Source organism: Ranitomeya imitator, chromosome 6 (genome assembly GCF_032444005.1).
Source record: "Ranitomeya imitator isolate aRanImi1 chromosome 6, aRanImi1.pri, whole genome shotgun sequence".
Taxonomy (NCBI): domain Eukaryota; kingdom Metazoa; phylum Chordata; class Amphibia; order Anura; family Dendrobatidae; genus Ranitomeya; species Ranitomeya imitator.
The window spans coordinates 414,079,180-414,097,012 of record NC_091287.1 but is presented as its reverse complement, the minus strand read 5'-3'; the positions used below and the strand labels follow the sequence as shown (position 1 = coordinate 414,097,012).

Sequence of the window (17,833 nt, the reverse complement as noted above, 5' to 3'; positions counted from 1 at the left end):
CCGTAATTTGCATCGTAACATGTTACAGCGGTGCTGGTTTGAAGATTCGGCGCCTACCCCCCTAGAGCCAGAGGCCATGTTTCAAGGGGCGGAAGCTCTGAATGATCTTGAGTTTGATGGTGTGCTTACTCCTGCGCCTGCTTATTTGCCCCCTGTGACCGATCTGGCCTCGGGTGATGAGAATGTTGGGGATATGGAGGATGTTGTTGAGAGACTCTAGCTCCCTCTAAGGTCGCACCTGTTGATGTAGGACTCAGGAGAACTACACGATCTACGGCAGGAATACCGCCTCAGCGATATGCTCAAGATGAATTTGAGTGGGAAGGTATGTCGAGGACGCCAACCTCTAGTGGGGTGGCATGTAAGAGGGTGAACTGTAGTCCCACTGAGAGGGCACTAGGACCCTGTGGTTTTTGCCTGTTGCAGCAGAGGACGGACCGTGCAAAACTCCCAGAGACAATGTGTGCTGGGGGGTGGGGTCTAGTGTCTCGTGTGTAAAGTGAAACTAGGAAGTGAGAGCTGAGAGAAAAAAGGCGGGAAGCAAAGGCAGAAGCTGCTGTGAGATCTTAAAAAGAGACTGTGTGTGGATTTACTGCAAGTGTTTTTGGAGGAAAAGAAGCTTTTGAGAGACTTTTTGTTGCTAACGTTCCCCTGGAGAAGAGCTAACCTTTTGTTTAACTCTGTGAGAGGCTTGTGTTGCTAACGTTTCCTGGAGAGGAGCTAACCCTTTATCTAAGAAAAGACTGAGACTTTACTAAGAACCCAGTACGAATTTGGAAGTCTGTGGATTCCCTGTGCATTGAGTGGAGAAACATGTCTGGGCAGACTGCTGATACAGAGACAGACGGGTTATCGTGGAAGCATTCCTAGGAGCTACAGAAGCAGAGACAACATCGTGAGACCACTAACTAAGTCCCTGGCGTTTGGGATCGGCATCGGCCGACAAGACAAGAGGAGCTTGCTGTAACTTATTGGCGCTGAAGATATGGACTGGCTGCAGCCTGTGCAGATTCCTGCCTGAGAGGAAATCCATCTCAGGATACGGTACCATAGTTATAGATACCCGGGTATCTCTGCTCAGAGTGTTAAATTGTTACTTTAGAGGTGTATCTTATATTAGAGTTGTGTAAGTTATACTCAGTGTGCCGTTCCAGGGCCTCCCCTTGATAACACTACATTCAATTTACACTTGTTCCTGTTTTTAGTTGCCTGTTAGGTAAATTTCTTACTAGTCTGTTGTAGTATACAGTTCTCAGGAGACCTTGGAGTGGCACAGTGATTTCAGCTGCTGCTGAGCTAGTGTATCTTTGGGGTGCATCTGCCTTAATATTCTCCATATTACCTTGATTATTTTGCCTTTGAGTAAATACCGTTGGAGATTTCTGCCTTGGTCTTGGTTTGTGACTCACTGGATCTTATTCGGACCTCTGGTCATTACACGTCCCTCAACTTTAACAAGATTCCCGGTGCCGGCATTGGCCACACAGCCCCAAAGCATGATGGAACCTCCACCAAATTTTACTGTAGGTAGCAAGTGTTTTTCTTGGAATGCTGTGTTTTTTGGCCGCCATGCATAACGCCTTTTTGTATGACCAAACAACTCAATCTTGGTTTCATCAGTCCACAGGACCTTCTTCCAAAAAGAAATTGGCTTCTTCAAATGTGCTTTTGCATACCTCAGCTGACTCTGGTTGTGGCGTGCTTGCAGAAACGGCTTCTTTTGCATCACTCTCCCATACAGCTTCTCCTTGTGCAAAGTGCGTTGTATAGCTGACCGATGCACAGTGACACTATCTGCAGCAAGTTGATGCTGCAGCTCTCTGGAGGTGGTCGGAGGATTGTCCTTGACTGATCTCACCATTCTTCTTCTCTACCTTTCTGATGTTTTTCTTGGCCTGCCACTTCTGGGCTTAACAAGAACTGTACCTGTGTTCTTCCATTTCCTTACTATGTTCCTCACAGTGGAAATTGACAGGTTAAATCTCTGAGACAGCTTTTTGTATCCTTCCCCTGAACAACTATGTTGAATAATCTTTGTTTTCAGATCATTAGACAGTTGTTTTGAGGAGCCCATGATGCCACTCTTCAGAAGAGATGCAAACAGGAGAACAACTTGCAAGTGGCCACTTTAAGTAGCTTTTCTCATGATTGCATATGCAGCGCCCCAGAGTCCTGGTCGTTGCAGTAATGTCGCTCTGCCACTAAGGGGAGTGATGTTATGTGTGATTGCATTAAAGGAGTTCACCTGACCAGGTATCACAGTCACACATTACACTTCACACTCCGGCCACCAGGGGGAGCAAAAGGCACTATGTATTAGGCCACTCCTCACATTGGTAAAACTGGGGGTTGGATAGAAGTTAGAGAGAAAGCAGCCTGGGAGAGCTCTAGGGAGGACCTGTCAGGGGTGGGTTCCTGACAGGTACCTAGCAGAAGGACAGAACGTGACGGAGCCGCGCCTGCACTACCTTGCGGCAGCATCCTAAGAAAGGACACGAAGTGAAGGATATTGTGGAGAAGTGAGAAACGAGATCACAGCACAAAGGAGAGCCAGTAGGAGTCGTGCCTCGAGATCGGCAACATCCTACTGAGGCACGTAGCCGGTGGCCGGAACGCCGAGGAAGTAACTGACTCCAAGCATTACTTCAAACAGCGGCAGGACTGTTGATTATAGGTTGGCTGTCTGCCATACATCACCTAAGAAGACATAGGGGCAAACGTGGAGAGGGGCGTCTCTAGGGTCCCAGAATAGCTCTGAGCCTTCCCGTCAAATGGGTGCGTCCTATCCAGAAAAACTTGGGGGACGGAGAGAGAGAGAAAGAACGAATACGAAAGTTGTGAGGACTATCCCGAATACTCAGCAGGGAAGAACTACAACACACAGGCGCTAGTTGGTAGGCACTGATTTCCACCTGCAATGGGAACTCTGGATGTGCCTTCGGACCGGCCGGTCTCAGCCAGCCCTGTTAGCAGTGCTCTAGATTGCGGATCCCGAAGTCTTCAGTAAAAGGTAAAGAGACTGCAACCCTGTGTCCTCGTTATTACCCGCGCCTCACATCATTACCACCTACACTACTGGGAAGCCCAGGGGATATACTTCACCTGTGGGAAGGTATTCCATCTAGCTGCCGTAACACCACCCCAGTGGGCCCCAAGCAGTGTCGGTCATCCTGACCGAATACCACAGGTGGCGTCACGAAACCTTGGCCGACTTTCATCCCCCTTTCATTGGACGCCCCTTAGCAGGGTCACGGACCGGGTCCAGCCACCGTGACAACCCTAGAACCGAGACAGAGAGGACCGGTACCGAGAAACCCGCGGCCCTGCGTCTGGCGGCGCTCCACATACACCTGGCTATGAAGTTCAAAGCTCAATGAGGTTAGAAAACCAAGAAAAGTGCTTTAGTAAGTCAGTAAAAAGTAGGTAGGAGTATTTAAAACAAGAAAATGATAAGGGTGCCCATACTTATGCACCTGTCAAATTTTGTTTTAATGCAGATTGCACATTTTCTGTTAGTACAATAAACCTCATTTCAAGGCAGAAACATTACTGTGTCCAACAGTTATTAGATATATGAAACAGAAATAGCTGTTGCAAAAAAAACCCAATTTTTATAAAACATTAAGCTTAAGATTAATAGGGGTGCCCAAACTTTTTCATATAACTGTATGTATAACACAGTCCCTTATTATATAGTATACTCACTTATTGTGTATAGCACAGTCCCTTAGTATATAGTATATAGTATACTCACTTGTTAAGTATAGCACAGTCCCTTAGTATATAGTGTACTTACTTATGTATAGCACAGTCCCTTTGTATATAGTGTACTCACTTAGTATGTATAGCACTGTCCTTAGTTACATAGTTTCCTCTTTTATTATGTATAACACTGTCCCTTATTACTTACCATCCTCTCTAGTTATATATGGTGTAGTCCCTTATAATATAGCTTCCTCTGCTGTAATGTACAGCACTGTCTCTTACATAGTGTATTCTTGTTATTCACAGCTCCCTCTTTTATTACATAGTCCCTGCTCTTACAGTAGATATAAAATCACTGCTGATGGAGCAGCCGGTGACCAGATGACCAGTCCATCAGTTCCTCCATTAGAAAAGAAGCTTTCCCGTGGTACATCAGTGTTGTGAATTCTGTGGCAGAGCTCCCTCCTGTGGTCACAAGTGGTACTGCAGCTTCTGAGCTTCCTCCCTCAGGTGTTCTGGTGAGCTCGTTGGCTGCTTTGTTATTTAACTCCACCTGATTCTGTCTTCCTTGCTCCTTGTCAATGTTCCAGTGTTGGATCTGAGCTTCTGGATCTTTCCTGTGGCCTGCTGCTCTGCTTAGATAAGTGCTTCTTTGCTTTTGTTGCTATTTTTTCTGTCCAGCTTGTCTATTCGTTTTGCTGGAAGCTCTGAGACGCAAAGGGTGTACCGCCGTGCCGTTAGTTCGGCACGGTGGGTCTTTTTGCCCCCTTTGTGTGGTTTTTTGCTTTAGGGTTTTTTGTAGACTGCAAAGTTCTCTTTGCTATCCTCGCTCTATCTAGAATATCGGGCCTCACTTTGCTAAATCTATTTCATCCCTACGTTTTGTCTTTTCATCTTGCTAACAGTCATTATATGTGGGGGGCTGCCTTTTCCTTTGGGGTATTTCTCTGAGGCAAGCCAGGCTTGTTTTTCTATCTTCAGGCTAGTCAGCTCCTCAGGCTGTGCCGAGTTGCATAGGTAGTGTCAGGCGCAATCCACAGCTGCCTTTAGTTGTGTTTAGGATAGGTTCAGGTATTGCGGTCTACAGAGATTCCACGTCTCAGAGCTCGTTCTTTTGTTTTTGGGTTATTGTCAGATCACTGTATGTGCTCTGATTGCTGGCACACTGTGTCACTAGATTGCCATCATAACACATCAGCCATCATTGCATTATATATCTAACAAGAGAGGATGGTATGTAATAAAGACAGGACTCTATATAATCCGATATGTAAGGGACGGAGGTGTGCATAACAAGAGAGGGCATTATGTAATAAGAGATGGCAATATACATAACAAAGGAGAGAATGTAAGATATATACATGTATGTGTGTGGATATCAAAATTGAGAAAACAAATCCAGAACATCACCTTGTTTGATTTAGCAAGAGTTATTTTTCAAATTATGATGGAAAACAAGTATTTGGTCACCTAAAAACATGCAAGATTTCTGGCTCTCACAGACCTGTAACTTCTTCTTTAAGAGGCTCCTCTGTCCTCCACTCATTACCTGTAGTAATGGCACCTATTTGAATTTGTTATCAGTATAAAAGACACTTGTCCACAACCTCACAGTCAGACTCCAAACTCCACTATGTTGAAGACCAAAGAGCTGTCGGAGGACACCACAAACAAAATTGTAGCACCAGACCAGGCTAGAAAGACTGAATCTGCAATAGGCAAGCAGCTTGGTGTGATGAAATCAACTGTGAGAGCAATATTAAGAAAATGGAAGACATACAAGACCACTGATAATCTCCCTCGATATGGGGCTCTACGCAAGATCTCACCCCGCGTGGTCAAAATGATCACAAGAATGGGGAGCAAAAATCCCAGAACCACACGGGGGACCTAGTGAATGACCTGCACAGAGCTGGTATCACAATAACAAAGGCTATGATCAGTAACACACTACGCCACCAGGGACTCAGATCCTACAGTACCAGACATATCCCCCTGCTTAAGCCAGTACATGTCCAGGCCCGTCTGAAGTTTGCTAGAGAGCATTTGGATTACATAGAAGAGTATTGGGAGAATGTCATATGGTCTGATGAAAACAAAGTAGAACTGTTTGGTAGAAACAAAACTTGTAGTGTTTGGAGGAGACAGAATGCTGAGTTGCATCCAAAGAACACCATACCTACTGTGAAGCATGAGGGTGGCAACATCATGCTTTGGGGCTGTTTCTCTGCAAAGGGACCAGGATGACTGATCCGTGTACATGAAGGAATGAATGGGTCCATGTATCGTGAGATTTTGAGTGCAAACCTCCTTCCATCAGCAAGGGCATTGAAGAGGAAACATGGATGGGTCTTTCAGCATGATAATGATCCCAAACACACCGCCAGGGCAATGAAGGAGTTGCTTCATAAGAAGCATATGAAGGTCCTGGAGTGGCCAAGCCAGTCTCCAGATATCAACCCCATAGAAAACCTTTGGAGGGAGTTGAAAGTCCGTGTTGCCCAGCAATAGGCCCAAAACATCACTGCTCTAGAGGAGATCTGAACGGAGGAATGGGCCAACATACCACCAACAGTGTGTGCCAACCTTGTGAAGACTTACAGAAAACGTTTGACCTCTGTCATTGCCAAGAAAGAATATATAACAAAATATTGAGATTAACTTTTGTTAATGACCAAATACTTATTTTCCACCATAATTTGAAAAATAAATCTTGCCAAATCAGACAAGGTGATTTTCTGGATTTGTCTTCTAAATTTTGACTCTCATAGTTGTGGTCTACCTATGATGTCAATTACAGGCCTCTCTCATCTTTTTAACTGGGAGAACTTGCACAATTGGTGGCTGACTAAATACTTTTTTCCCACTGTAGCTTTGTCGCTATAAAAGGAGGGGGGCCCAGACACATTTCTTGCACAGGGACCGCAAGCTGTTAGTGTCCACCCCTGAAGAACCATATAAAGATAGAAAATATGGCAGCAATATGGTTATGAGAACCTTCCTTGTTCTTAGGATACTTTACTTAACTTTGCCTCTTCAGATAAAGGGTCATCAATTCTTCACAGGGACAAATTTATGAAAGGGAACACTGTCTTTCATGTTGGTCTCACAAGATTTTCTGTATGGCCTAGTAGATATTAGCAATAGCATGATGTCCATTAGATTCTCTGTGCTTTGCTCATCATAATGCACCCTTTTATGTGTATTCGGAGGTGGAAGTGGACTCCTTTACCTTTCGGGCCCATGTGCAGAAACAAAGGTTGCACCAATGGTATGTTTGCTCCTTTTAATTTGTGTATAATAGGTGAGGTCTGGGTATAACATCTTAAGATATGAGCAAAGTACTGATGCCCACAACCCAGGACACCAACAGGTCCAGGGAACAACGCCGCACACGCTCTAATTGTAGTAGAAGCTAAGTGTAAATTGCAAGCTTATATTATTGCACTAGTCAAAGGCGAAAATGAAGCATTGAAAGGGGATCCAACAGGAACCAAGGGAAAATGGTCTGCAGCTCGGCCGACTGGGCACATGGAAAAGGCCGTGGTAAAGCATTAGATAGCATGGAAAATCACAGTATGTAGCCGACGCTCCCGTATGGAGATTCTCATAGATGTTATATATAAATATCTGCTTTATTGAGGTAATAAAAAATTACAGGACAACGCGTTTTGACTCCTACATCCTAGAGCCTTCTTCAGGTCATTGAAAAATAAATATTATTATTATTTATTTTTTAATGACCTGAAGAAGACTCCAGGGTGTAGGAGTCGAAACTCGTTGTCCTGTAATTTTTTATTGCCTCAATATAGCAGATATTTATATATAACATCTATGAGAATCTCCATACGGGAGCGCCGGCTACATACTGGGATTTTCCTTGCTATCTATTGTCCTCCCGACTGAATGGAGCTACAGCTGAATTACCAGCTTTGACAGCTTCACCTTTCACTGCAGATGTCATTTGACATTGCGCCTTAACTCTGACTAGTGCAGAAAAACCTCCATATATAAATCTATCACAAGTCATGTAAAGATGACACCACGTTACATGTACAACAAACAGCTACAGATTTATGTACTTTCAGGCCATCATAGACTCGAAATAAGCCTAAATATCACCAACTACATATTTCACAACATATTAATAAACATGTCGCAATACAATAATAAAACAATAGCTTTTTGAGCTGTGTAAATCTTTTTGTGGTAAAAGATCTGCCTGAGATATTGTAAAATTAAATATGGTACTTATCTAGTTTGGACAGCTTCTAGATGTTAGAATCAGCTCCATTAGTCTGTTAACCATTTGTGAACTCACTGAGAAAATCAAATGTAATTGGCTATATTTGTTACAGTAAGAGCAGGCGTGTGTTAATGACAAAAGTTGAAAAGTGAAAACCGCATATCATACTTGAAAAATTACTCATATACATAGTCATATGACAATATAAAGCTTGTGACATGCAATAAGTGTGTTATGCCTCAATATGATATTATGTACTGACTCCATATATGTTCTTATGTCAATTTTTTCAACATTTCTATTGACTGTAATAAAAAATTATTGACCATTGTATGCCAGACGGTACAAACTTACTCTGACCAACATTACACTGCTGAGGAGGCGTCAAGGAGAAGGTCTTAGACATATGCATATGACTGAAAAAAAGTTTCCATCTCTTGCTCACCATTTTTTTTAAGGGAGTCTGTCAGCAGGTTTTTGCTATGTAATTTGAAAGCAGCATGATGTAGGGGTGGAGAGTCTGATTCCAGTAATGTGTCACTTACTGGGCTGTGGTTTGCTGTTTCACCAAAATCAGTGTATTATCAACAGGAGACTAGTACAACAGGACTAGGTGCCTCAAAGTTAATGGCTCTGTGTAACTCCATCCCAGTACAGATTAGCAGCTTTCTGTCCATGTATGGTGTACACAAAAAAACTACCATTGTTGCGGGCGGGGTTAAATAGAGTACAGCATTCTGAGCACTGCCAGATCTGCAGCAGAGAAGGCAGTGATTGTGTCAAAACAAGAGCATCAGTCCAGTAAGTGACACATAGCTGGAATCATGGTCAGCCCCTACATCATGCTGCTCTCAGATTACATAAGAAGAACCTGATGAAATATTCCTTTTAGTAAATAGATAGTTGTATAGATTACTTACCATTTACAGAATTGACAAATGTCAGAACGGGGATATCATTTATGTATTCCTTGATCCAAATATTTAGTCTGTCACTCTCATTACCACTATGATAGTAAAAAAATTCTAAACACTGAAATCCTCTCGCTGGGTAGAAAAGTCTGCTTTCAAGTATAGCTTCATCTCCAATTTTGCCAGAGCTAGTGTCAAAATGCATAAAAAACCCTACAAATTTAAATGAGAAAAAGTATAGTTAATAATGTCTTATAATACAATTTACAAGATGACAAAGCAGCAGTGGAAACATGGATGGGACGAGCAACACAAGACATTCACCCTGAATCCAGTCAAACAACAAGTGAAAAAGCCAGCAATCCTGAAGTTGCAAGTTGATTCACTTATTACACAGCAACATTTAATCTTGAAAACAGAATCACATAAAATAAATTAAAATGAGGTAAATAGTATGATAAATGGTACAAATTGATACACATGCTAAATAAACTTCTTTATACCACATCATACATGGGGGAATGCCTAAGCCACATCCATTGCTGCAGTCCCCGTGCTGCTTGCTTCTGTATACGTGATGTCACAATTCTGATTTATTAAAGGGAACCTGTCACCCCGAAAATCGCGGGTGAGGTAAGCCCACCGACATCAGGGGCTTATCTACAGCATTTTGTAATGCTGTAGATAAGCCCCCGACGTTACCTGAAAGAGGAGAAAAAGACGTTAGATTATACTCACCCAGGGGCGGTCCCGCTGCTGGTCTGGTCGGATGGGCGTCTCTGGTCCGCTCCGGCGTCTCCCATCTTCATTACAAGACGTCCTCTTCTGATCTTCAGCCACGGCTCCGGCGCAGGCGTACTTTGCTCTGCCCTGTTGAGGGCAGAGCAAAGTACTGCAGTGCGCAGGCGCCGGACTTCTCTGACCTTCCCGGCGCCTGCGCACTGCAGTACTATCCTCTATCCGCAGAGCAAAGTACGCCTGCGCCGGAGCCGTGGCTGAAGATCAGAAGAGGACGTCTTGTAATGAAGATGGGAGGCGCCGCAGCGGACCAGAGACGCCCGTTTGACCAGACCAGCAGCGGGACCACCCCTGGGTGAGTATAATATAACGTCTTTTTCTCCTGTTTCAGGTAACATCGGGTGCTTATCTACAGCATTACAGAATGCTGCAGATAAGCCCCTGATGCCGGTGGGCTTACCTCACCCGCAATTTTCGGGGTGACAGGTTCCCTTTAAGCTACACCAGATGTTGTCTCAATCTTTCTTCTATATAGATTTAGCCCTGTGAAGATTTCCCCCTCAGTTATTTATGCAAATTTTATCTTCAGAGAGGAAGAGGACTAGAACTCTCGTGCCACCTATTGGAAGGTAGCAATCCTACAAGTCAATGTCAACCCTTTATCGAGCCTTGCCACATAACTTAGGATAATAGCCACACCAGAATCTCAATTTGCAGACACTGTGTTTCGGGGTACTACCCCTTGTCAGTGCAAAGTGGAGATCTGGTTTGGCTGTGTGAGAGGCGTCCAACCGATATCCAAGAAGTATTGTTTCTCCTTGTGGATATTGACATGCTAAGCATGCCGAGATGAGGAGACTTAAAGCCGCAATGCTCCTCTGGGAAATATGCTAATTATGCAAATTGTCTCTTCAGAGAGGAAGAGAACTAGAACTCTAGTCATGTGACAAGTTCTAGTTCTCTTCCTCTCTGAAGAGACAATTTGCATAATTAGCATATTTCTCAGATGAGCATTGCGGCTTTAAGTCTCCTCAGCTCGGCATGCTTAGCATGTCAGTCTCCGCAAGGAGAAATGATACTTCTTGGATATCGGTCAGGTGCCTCTCACTCAGCCAAACCAGATCTCCACTTTGCACTGACGAGGGGCAGTACCCCGAAATACAATGTCTGCAAATTGAGATTCTGGTTTGGCTATTATCCTAAGTCATGTGACAAGACTCATTAAAGGGTCGACATTGACTTGTAGGATTGCTACCTTCGAGTAGGTGGCACTAGAGTTGTAGTTCTTTTCCTCGCTGAAGAGACAATTTGCGTAATTAGCATATTTCCCAGAGGAGCATTGCAGCATTACGTCTCCTCATCTCGACATGCTTAGCATGTCAATCTCCGCAAGGAGAAATGATACTTCTTGGATACCCCTCAGTTCTTGTAATTTGAGATCTACCCTTGTGAAATTAAGTGCTATTATTGTGAAGTGAATGAATTAACAACTGAGATATGGACCAAAAATACCTCACAAACCAAAGAATGGAGCACGCACTTCAATGGATCATCTTTCTTACAGACTTGTATTTGTTATTAGGCCCTAAAATGGTTCTTTTTTGACATTTGTTGGCAGATATGCAACAGATATAGACTTATTTGTGTGCAGGAGGAGTTTACACTTTTCTGACAGTAGATGGCGATGTTGTTACGGTTACATGCTTAGTTGAATGTAATGCATATACTTGTTGTACTTTGGTTTCACTTTCTCTCTGGTTAATGGTCCTTCAGACTTCCTGTTATGCTGTATTAAGACGCTGATGCATGTACATCATGTTCTGTGTAGATACAGTAAAAGATGAATTACCCCATATAATCTACTCTCACAAGTTTCTTCTGCGACCAAACTATACAACAACATTCCTGTTCAAAAGTACCAGCCCTTACAACATCAGATTAATGGGCCTTGGATTTTTCCGAATCTAGAAGTATTTGATCTCATCAGTGTTAACATATACCCAACTCTTTTGGCAAAATCTAGTTCCATTTGTTTCCCTTCCAGGATACTGAAGAATACTACTCTCTCTTAAAATAGGATGACAGGATTCACATGGTAAATGTTCTTCCTTGTTGTTAGCCGATTGTTTGTCAGCACCTTCCTTTTTCTTAGCAGCTACTGCTGATTTTTCCATTGTTCCTTATGTGGCTTTAGAATTTTGCAGTAAAAAAGTAAAAGTACATCACATGCTGTTCACAGTTGGTCCCTGATAAGCACCTCCCAGTCCCATCTTCTCCCTTTTCCCATCACTTTTTCCGTTTCATCATATAATTGTGACTACAAAGTTCTAGACTAGCTCTAGAAGAGTCATGAGCGCAGGTACAAGCCAACAGAATACATTAGGCCTACAAAATAGTTCGGTTTTTCAAGGTTTGGTCAAATGGTTCATAAATGAAAATCAATCATAACTGGAACTGTTTGGGTTGCTTTTTCAGTGTAATATGAATTACTACGTACGGTATGTTACCTTGCTTTTTTTCCATATACGTATGATCTGTATCTGGTCCTTCTGGGACACTGCTAACATACTGCCAATCACTAATATCAGTGGAACTCTGAAGCATGGCGCATAAGTCATCAGATTCAAAGCTACAGGAGTCCAGGAATGTTATAGAAGAAGCTGTATAAAGAAAAACAATGCTATAAAAATGCAGGGAAATAAAACGTAATATGAAGAGATCATAAAAAAGATGACCCTAAAGGACAACAAGTGCAAATATAAAACCTACTGTCTCTGGAAAGAGTACAATATTGAACGTAGGTATTTGGGTCTATTCACAGTTGGAGATCTTGTTCCCAGAATGGTAGTTTGATTGGTGTACATGTCTTCATGGACCAGTGTGAATTATTGCGAATGATTGTCCATCTGGTCATCGGTCTGTGTAAAAGGGCCTTTATTATGCTCAAATCCATGAGAATTGCACATATTATGGTTCTCTAATAGTCTGTGTCGCATCACAACCTGTTCTGCTTTTACGTACCAGGTCTTACTCACAAATAATACCTATATACGATCCATAAATAGAAAATGGTATTTCCAATAACGTGCATTACCAAAAAAGAAAGGGAAGTGAATACACACAAATGATAAAATATACACTGCTCAAAAAAATAAAGGGAACACTAAAATCCCACATCCTAGATATCACTGAATGAAATATTTCAGTTTTAAATCTTTATTCATTACATAGTGGAATGTGTTGAGAATAATAAAACCTAAAAATTATCAACGTAAATCACAACTAATATCCCACAGAGGTCTGGAGTTGGAATGATGCTCAAAATCAAAGTGGAAAATGAAGTTTTGTCTCCTTCCTCACCATCCTGTAGAATGTAAGCCCGCAAGGGCATGGTCCTCGCCCCTCTGTATCGGTCTGTAATTGTTAGTTTGCTTACTGTAAGTGATATCTGTAACTTGTATGTAACCCCTTCTCATGTACAGCACCATGGAATCAATGGCGCTATATAAATAAATAATAATAATAAAAAGAATAAGTTAGAGGCTGATCCAACTTCAGTGGAATTGCCTCAAGACAAGGAAGTGATGCTCAGTAGTGTGTGTGTGACCTCCATGTGCCTGTATGACCTACCTACAATGCCTGAGCATGCTCCTGATGAGACAAAAGCGCACAGAGGTAAAAAATATATATATATAAAAAAAAAATACTCTGTTGTAAAAACATCTGGCACATCATGTCTCGCACCATCCACCAACGTCACGTTGCACCACAGACTGTCCAGGTGTTGGCGGATGCTTTAGTTCAGGTTTGGGAGGAGATCCCTCAGGAGACCATCAGCCGCCTCATCAGGAGCATAGAACCAAAAACATATAAAAAAAAATACTCTAAAAAAGTCACAGTAAATAAGCAAGTGCTAGTCAAAAAATGAAAAAATACAGGGTATTTAGTTAATACGTTTTTTTGCAAAAACAGTATGTTAAGCTGCTCCACCAATCGCCAAGGTATACCCATAATAGAGCAGTCCTGTCTAATGTATATAATCCCTATCTGATGTATTAAAAACCTGATCACCTGTATAGTACCTGTATAAACAGGGCTTAGAGAGAAAATATCCACGTTGAACATGCGAGATGGAACAGCTACAATGCAAATGACCCACAGAGGAGTGGTGAACTCCCCAGTCTTGTAGAAACAAGACAACAATTATAGAACCTAAAAACACATGGGCCACCAGCATAGCGAACAAGTCTGTAGGAACCTGTTCACACCACCAAAGAACTTGAAAACACAAAAGCGCACAGAGAGGTAAAAAATATATATATACTATATATAATATATATATAATATATACTATATATAATATACTATACAGATGATCAGGTTTTTAATACATCAGATAGGGATTATATACATTAGACAGGACTGCTCTATTATGGGTATACCTTGGTGATTGGTGGAGCAGCTTAACATACTGTTTTTGCAAAAAAAAACGTTCTAACTAAATACCCTGTATTTTTTCATTTTTTGAGTAGCACTTGCTTATTTACTGTGACTTTTTTACAACAGAGTATTTTTTATATGTTTTTTGGTTCTATGCTCCTGATGAGGCAGCTGATGATCTCCTGAGGGATCTCCTCCCAGACCTGAACTAAAGCATCTGCCAACTCCTGGACAGTCTGTGGTGCAACGTGACGTTGGTGGATGGTGTGAGACATGATGTGCCAGATGTGTTCAATCGGATTCAGGTCTGGGGAACGGGCAGGCCAGTCTATAGCTTCAATGCCTTCATCGTGCAGAAACTGCTAACACTCTCCAGCCACATGAGGTCTGGCATTGTCCTGCATTAGGAGGAACCCAGGGCCAACCGCACCAACATATGGTCTCACAAGGGGTCTGAGGATCTAATCTCGGTACTAAATGTCAGTCAGGCTACCTCTGGCGAACACATGGAGGGTTGTGCGGCTCTCCAAAGAAATGCAACCCCACACCATTACGGACCCACTGCCAAACCGGCCATGCTGAAAGTTGTTGCAGGCAGCAGATTGCTTTCCACGGCGTCTCCAGACTCTGTCACATCTGCTCAGTGTGAACCTGCTTTTATCTGTGAAGAGCACGGGGCGCCAGTGGCGAATTTGAAAATCCTGGTGTTCTGTGGCAAATGCCAAGTGTCCTGCACGGTGTTGGGCTGTGAGCAGAACCCCCATCTGTGGACGTCGGGCACTCCGACCATCCTCATATGGAGTCAGTTTCTAGCCATTTGTGCAGACACATGCACATTTGTGGCCTGCTGGAGGTCATTTTGCAGGCTCTGGCAGTGCTCCTCCTGTTCCTCCTTGCACAAAGGCTGAGGTAGTGGTCCTGCTGCTCCTACCGCCCCTCCACATCTCCTGGTGTACTAGCCTGTCTCCTTGTAGCACCTCCAGCCTCTGGACACTATGCTGAGAGACATAGCAAACCTTCTTGCCACAGCTCGCATTGATGTGCCATCCTGGATGAGCTGCACTACCTGAGCCACTTGTGTGGGTTGTAGAGTCCGTCTCATGCTACCACGAGTGTGAAAGCACAACCAGCATTCAAAAGTGACCAAAACATCAGCCAGAAAGCATTGGTACTGAGATGTGGTCTGTGGTCCCCACCTGCAGAACCACTCCTTTATTGAGTGTGTCTTGATAATTGCCAATAATTTCCATCCGTTGTCTATTCCATTTGCACAACAGCATGTGAAATTGATTGTCAAACAGTGTTGCTTCCTAAGTGGACAGTTTGATTTCACAGAAATTTGATTTACTTGGAGTTATATTCTGTTGTTTAAGTGTTCCCTTTATTTTTTTGAGCAGTGTAGTAATCTTTATCCAATTAATAAAACCAATAAAATACTGATAAGGGGGAAGAAATAAATGGCAGAGTAATACCAGGGCAAAACAAAGTCACAATAAATACATGATTGCTCAATACAGGAGAATCCAAGTAGCAGCAAAAGATCTGAAAACAAGGTCACTGTATAATAGAGCTATATAGTGAGCAAATAAATAATTGACCAAGTTACATGAGGAGAAGCACTATGAATGCTGAAAAGTGCATGTGCAAGATAACCTAGGTAGTATAGGGAAGCACAGTATGTGAGATGAAGAAAATACTCTTATTGTATGTCAAAATGCAATAGGAAAAATAGAAGGAAGGTAATCCAAACCAGAAATGAAAAAACAAATAAATAGAACATGATAGCTGCTATCTACACATACTGTCAGAGGGAGCTAAAGTGCAAAAATCTAGTGAATGATAAATAATACAGAAGTTCAATAAATAAATATCTAGTGATTACCAATTATTAACCCCTGCATGACATGCACCGGCCGTACTAGTGCAGCGCCCCAGAGACCTGGTCGCTACAGTAACGTCGCTTTGCCACTAAGGGGAGTGATGGTACGTCTGATGGCACTAAGGGAATTCTTTTGACCAGGTATCACCAGCAGACATTACACTTCACACTCCGGCTACTAGGGAGAGCAAAAGGTTTTATTTACTAGGCCACTCCTCACACTGGTAAAACTAGGGGTTGGATAGGAAGTTAGTCAGAAGCTGACTGGGTTGGATTCAGGCAACATCCAGTGGCAGGGGGTGTTGTAGGGAGAAGATTCAGGGGGGGGGCCCTGTCAGGCGTGGGAACCTGGCAGGTACCTAGCGACCAGAACAGAACATTACGGAACCGCGCCTGCACACCCCGCGGCGGTATCCTAAGAAAGAGACATGAAGCGAAGGATATTGTGGACAGTGAGAAACGAGATCAAGCACAAAGGAGAGCCAGTAGGAGTCGTGCCCGGAGAACGACAACATCCTACTGAGGCGTGTAGCCGGTGGCCGGAACACCGAGGAAGTGCCCTAACTATAAAAACACTTTTTATTATTAAAACAAAGGCAAACTAAAGTGACAACAAAAAACAAACAAGTGCTCAAAACCTACCCACAAACCTAATGGGGAATACTAGACGACCCTAGCTCAGATGCCTATAATTGCCCCTTCCTAACTGCGGAGGTTGGCACCCTAGGGGGGAACGTTATGGCGTCCCCGCTCCATGATGGCTCACCCTAGAGGCCCTGATACACCCTATTGCCGCTATTGAGAACCACTACCCACAAACTAAAGGGTCCTCTACCACTAGACAAGGAGCCAACTGTGCTAGGGAGAACCTAGATCCCCACTAAATATAAAAACAATGTATGAACACATGGCATAGAGATGGTGACTCAGATAAAGAGATACCGCTCTGTATATAGTTTTATACGGTTACTCCAGTATATGAGTATAAGATTTCCACAAGGCAGCCATATCCAGACCACCTACACAAACCGCAAATATATACACATAGAGAGCACTGCAGGGGATTGCTCTTCTCTTCAACCTGGTATAGACAACCGTAGTTCAAAAAAAAAACCCTACATGGATCTGCACTGCACTGCACCACCAGGTTCAAGGTGTGAGCCAGGCAAGGTTTGTGTTTCAGTTCTGAAAGGGCTATGGCAGCCATAAAATTCCTTCCGTTATCACTGACTACTTTGCCTGCCTCAAGATGTACACTGCCCAGCCATGACTGAGTTTCTTGCTGCAAGTACTTGGCCAGTACTTCTGCGGTGTGTCTGTTGTCGACCAAATACTTCATTCCCAACACAGCCTGCTGACGCTTGACACTAGCTGTTCCATAATGGGACACTGGCAGCTGCGGATGGAGTGGTCGTGCGACTGCGCTCTGTGGACGAGCTTTCACTTCTGAAGGAGGAGGAGGGTTGGTGAACGCCTACAGCCAACTGTTTCCTAGACCGTGGGCTAGGCAGAACTCTCCCACTATGGCTGTCCCCTGAGGACCCTGCATCCGCCACATTAACCCAGTGTGCCGTGATGGACACGTAACATCCCTGGCCATGCCTACTGGTCCATGCATCTGTTGTGAGGTGCACCTTTCTACTGACTGCCTCAGTGCATGGACAATGCGGTCTTTGACATGCTGGTGGAGGGCTGGGATGGCTTTTCTCACAAAGAAGTGTCGACTGGGTAGGTCATAGCGTGGTTCTGCGTAGGCCATCAGGGCTTTGAAAGCTTTGCTTTCAACCAACCGGTAGGGCATCATCTCTAACGAGATTAGTCTAGCAATGTGGGCGTTCAAACCCTGTGTATGCGGATGACAGGATGAGTACTTTCTTTTCCTAGCTAGAGTCTCTTGTAGGGTGAGCTGGACTG

General features: G+C 43.4%; 1 protein-coding gene across 3 annotated transcripts in view; it reads right to left on the bottom strand.

Annotated features, from left to right (window-relative positions):
* Positions 1 to 17,833, bottom strand: part of LOC138642783 (meprin A subunit beta-like) — a 125,180-nt gene that overhangs the window by 25,149 nt on the left and 82,198 nt on the right. For all 3 annotated transcript variants that reach the window (XM_069731255.1, XM_069731254.1, XM_069731256.1), the window contains 2 exons: positions 12,108 to 12,260; positions 8,872 to 9,075 (listed from right to left, as the gene is read on the bottom strand). In XM_069731255.1, coding sequence (XP_069587356.1) covers positions 8,872 to 9,075; positions 12,108 to 12,260 — 357 coding nt within the window. The remainder of the gene's footprint in view (positions 1 to 8,871; positions 9,076 to 12,107; positions 12,261 to 17,833) is intronic.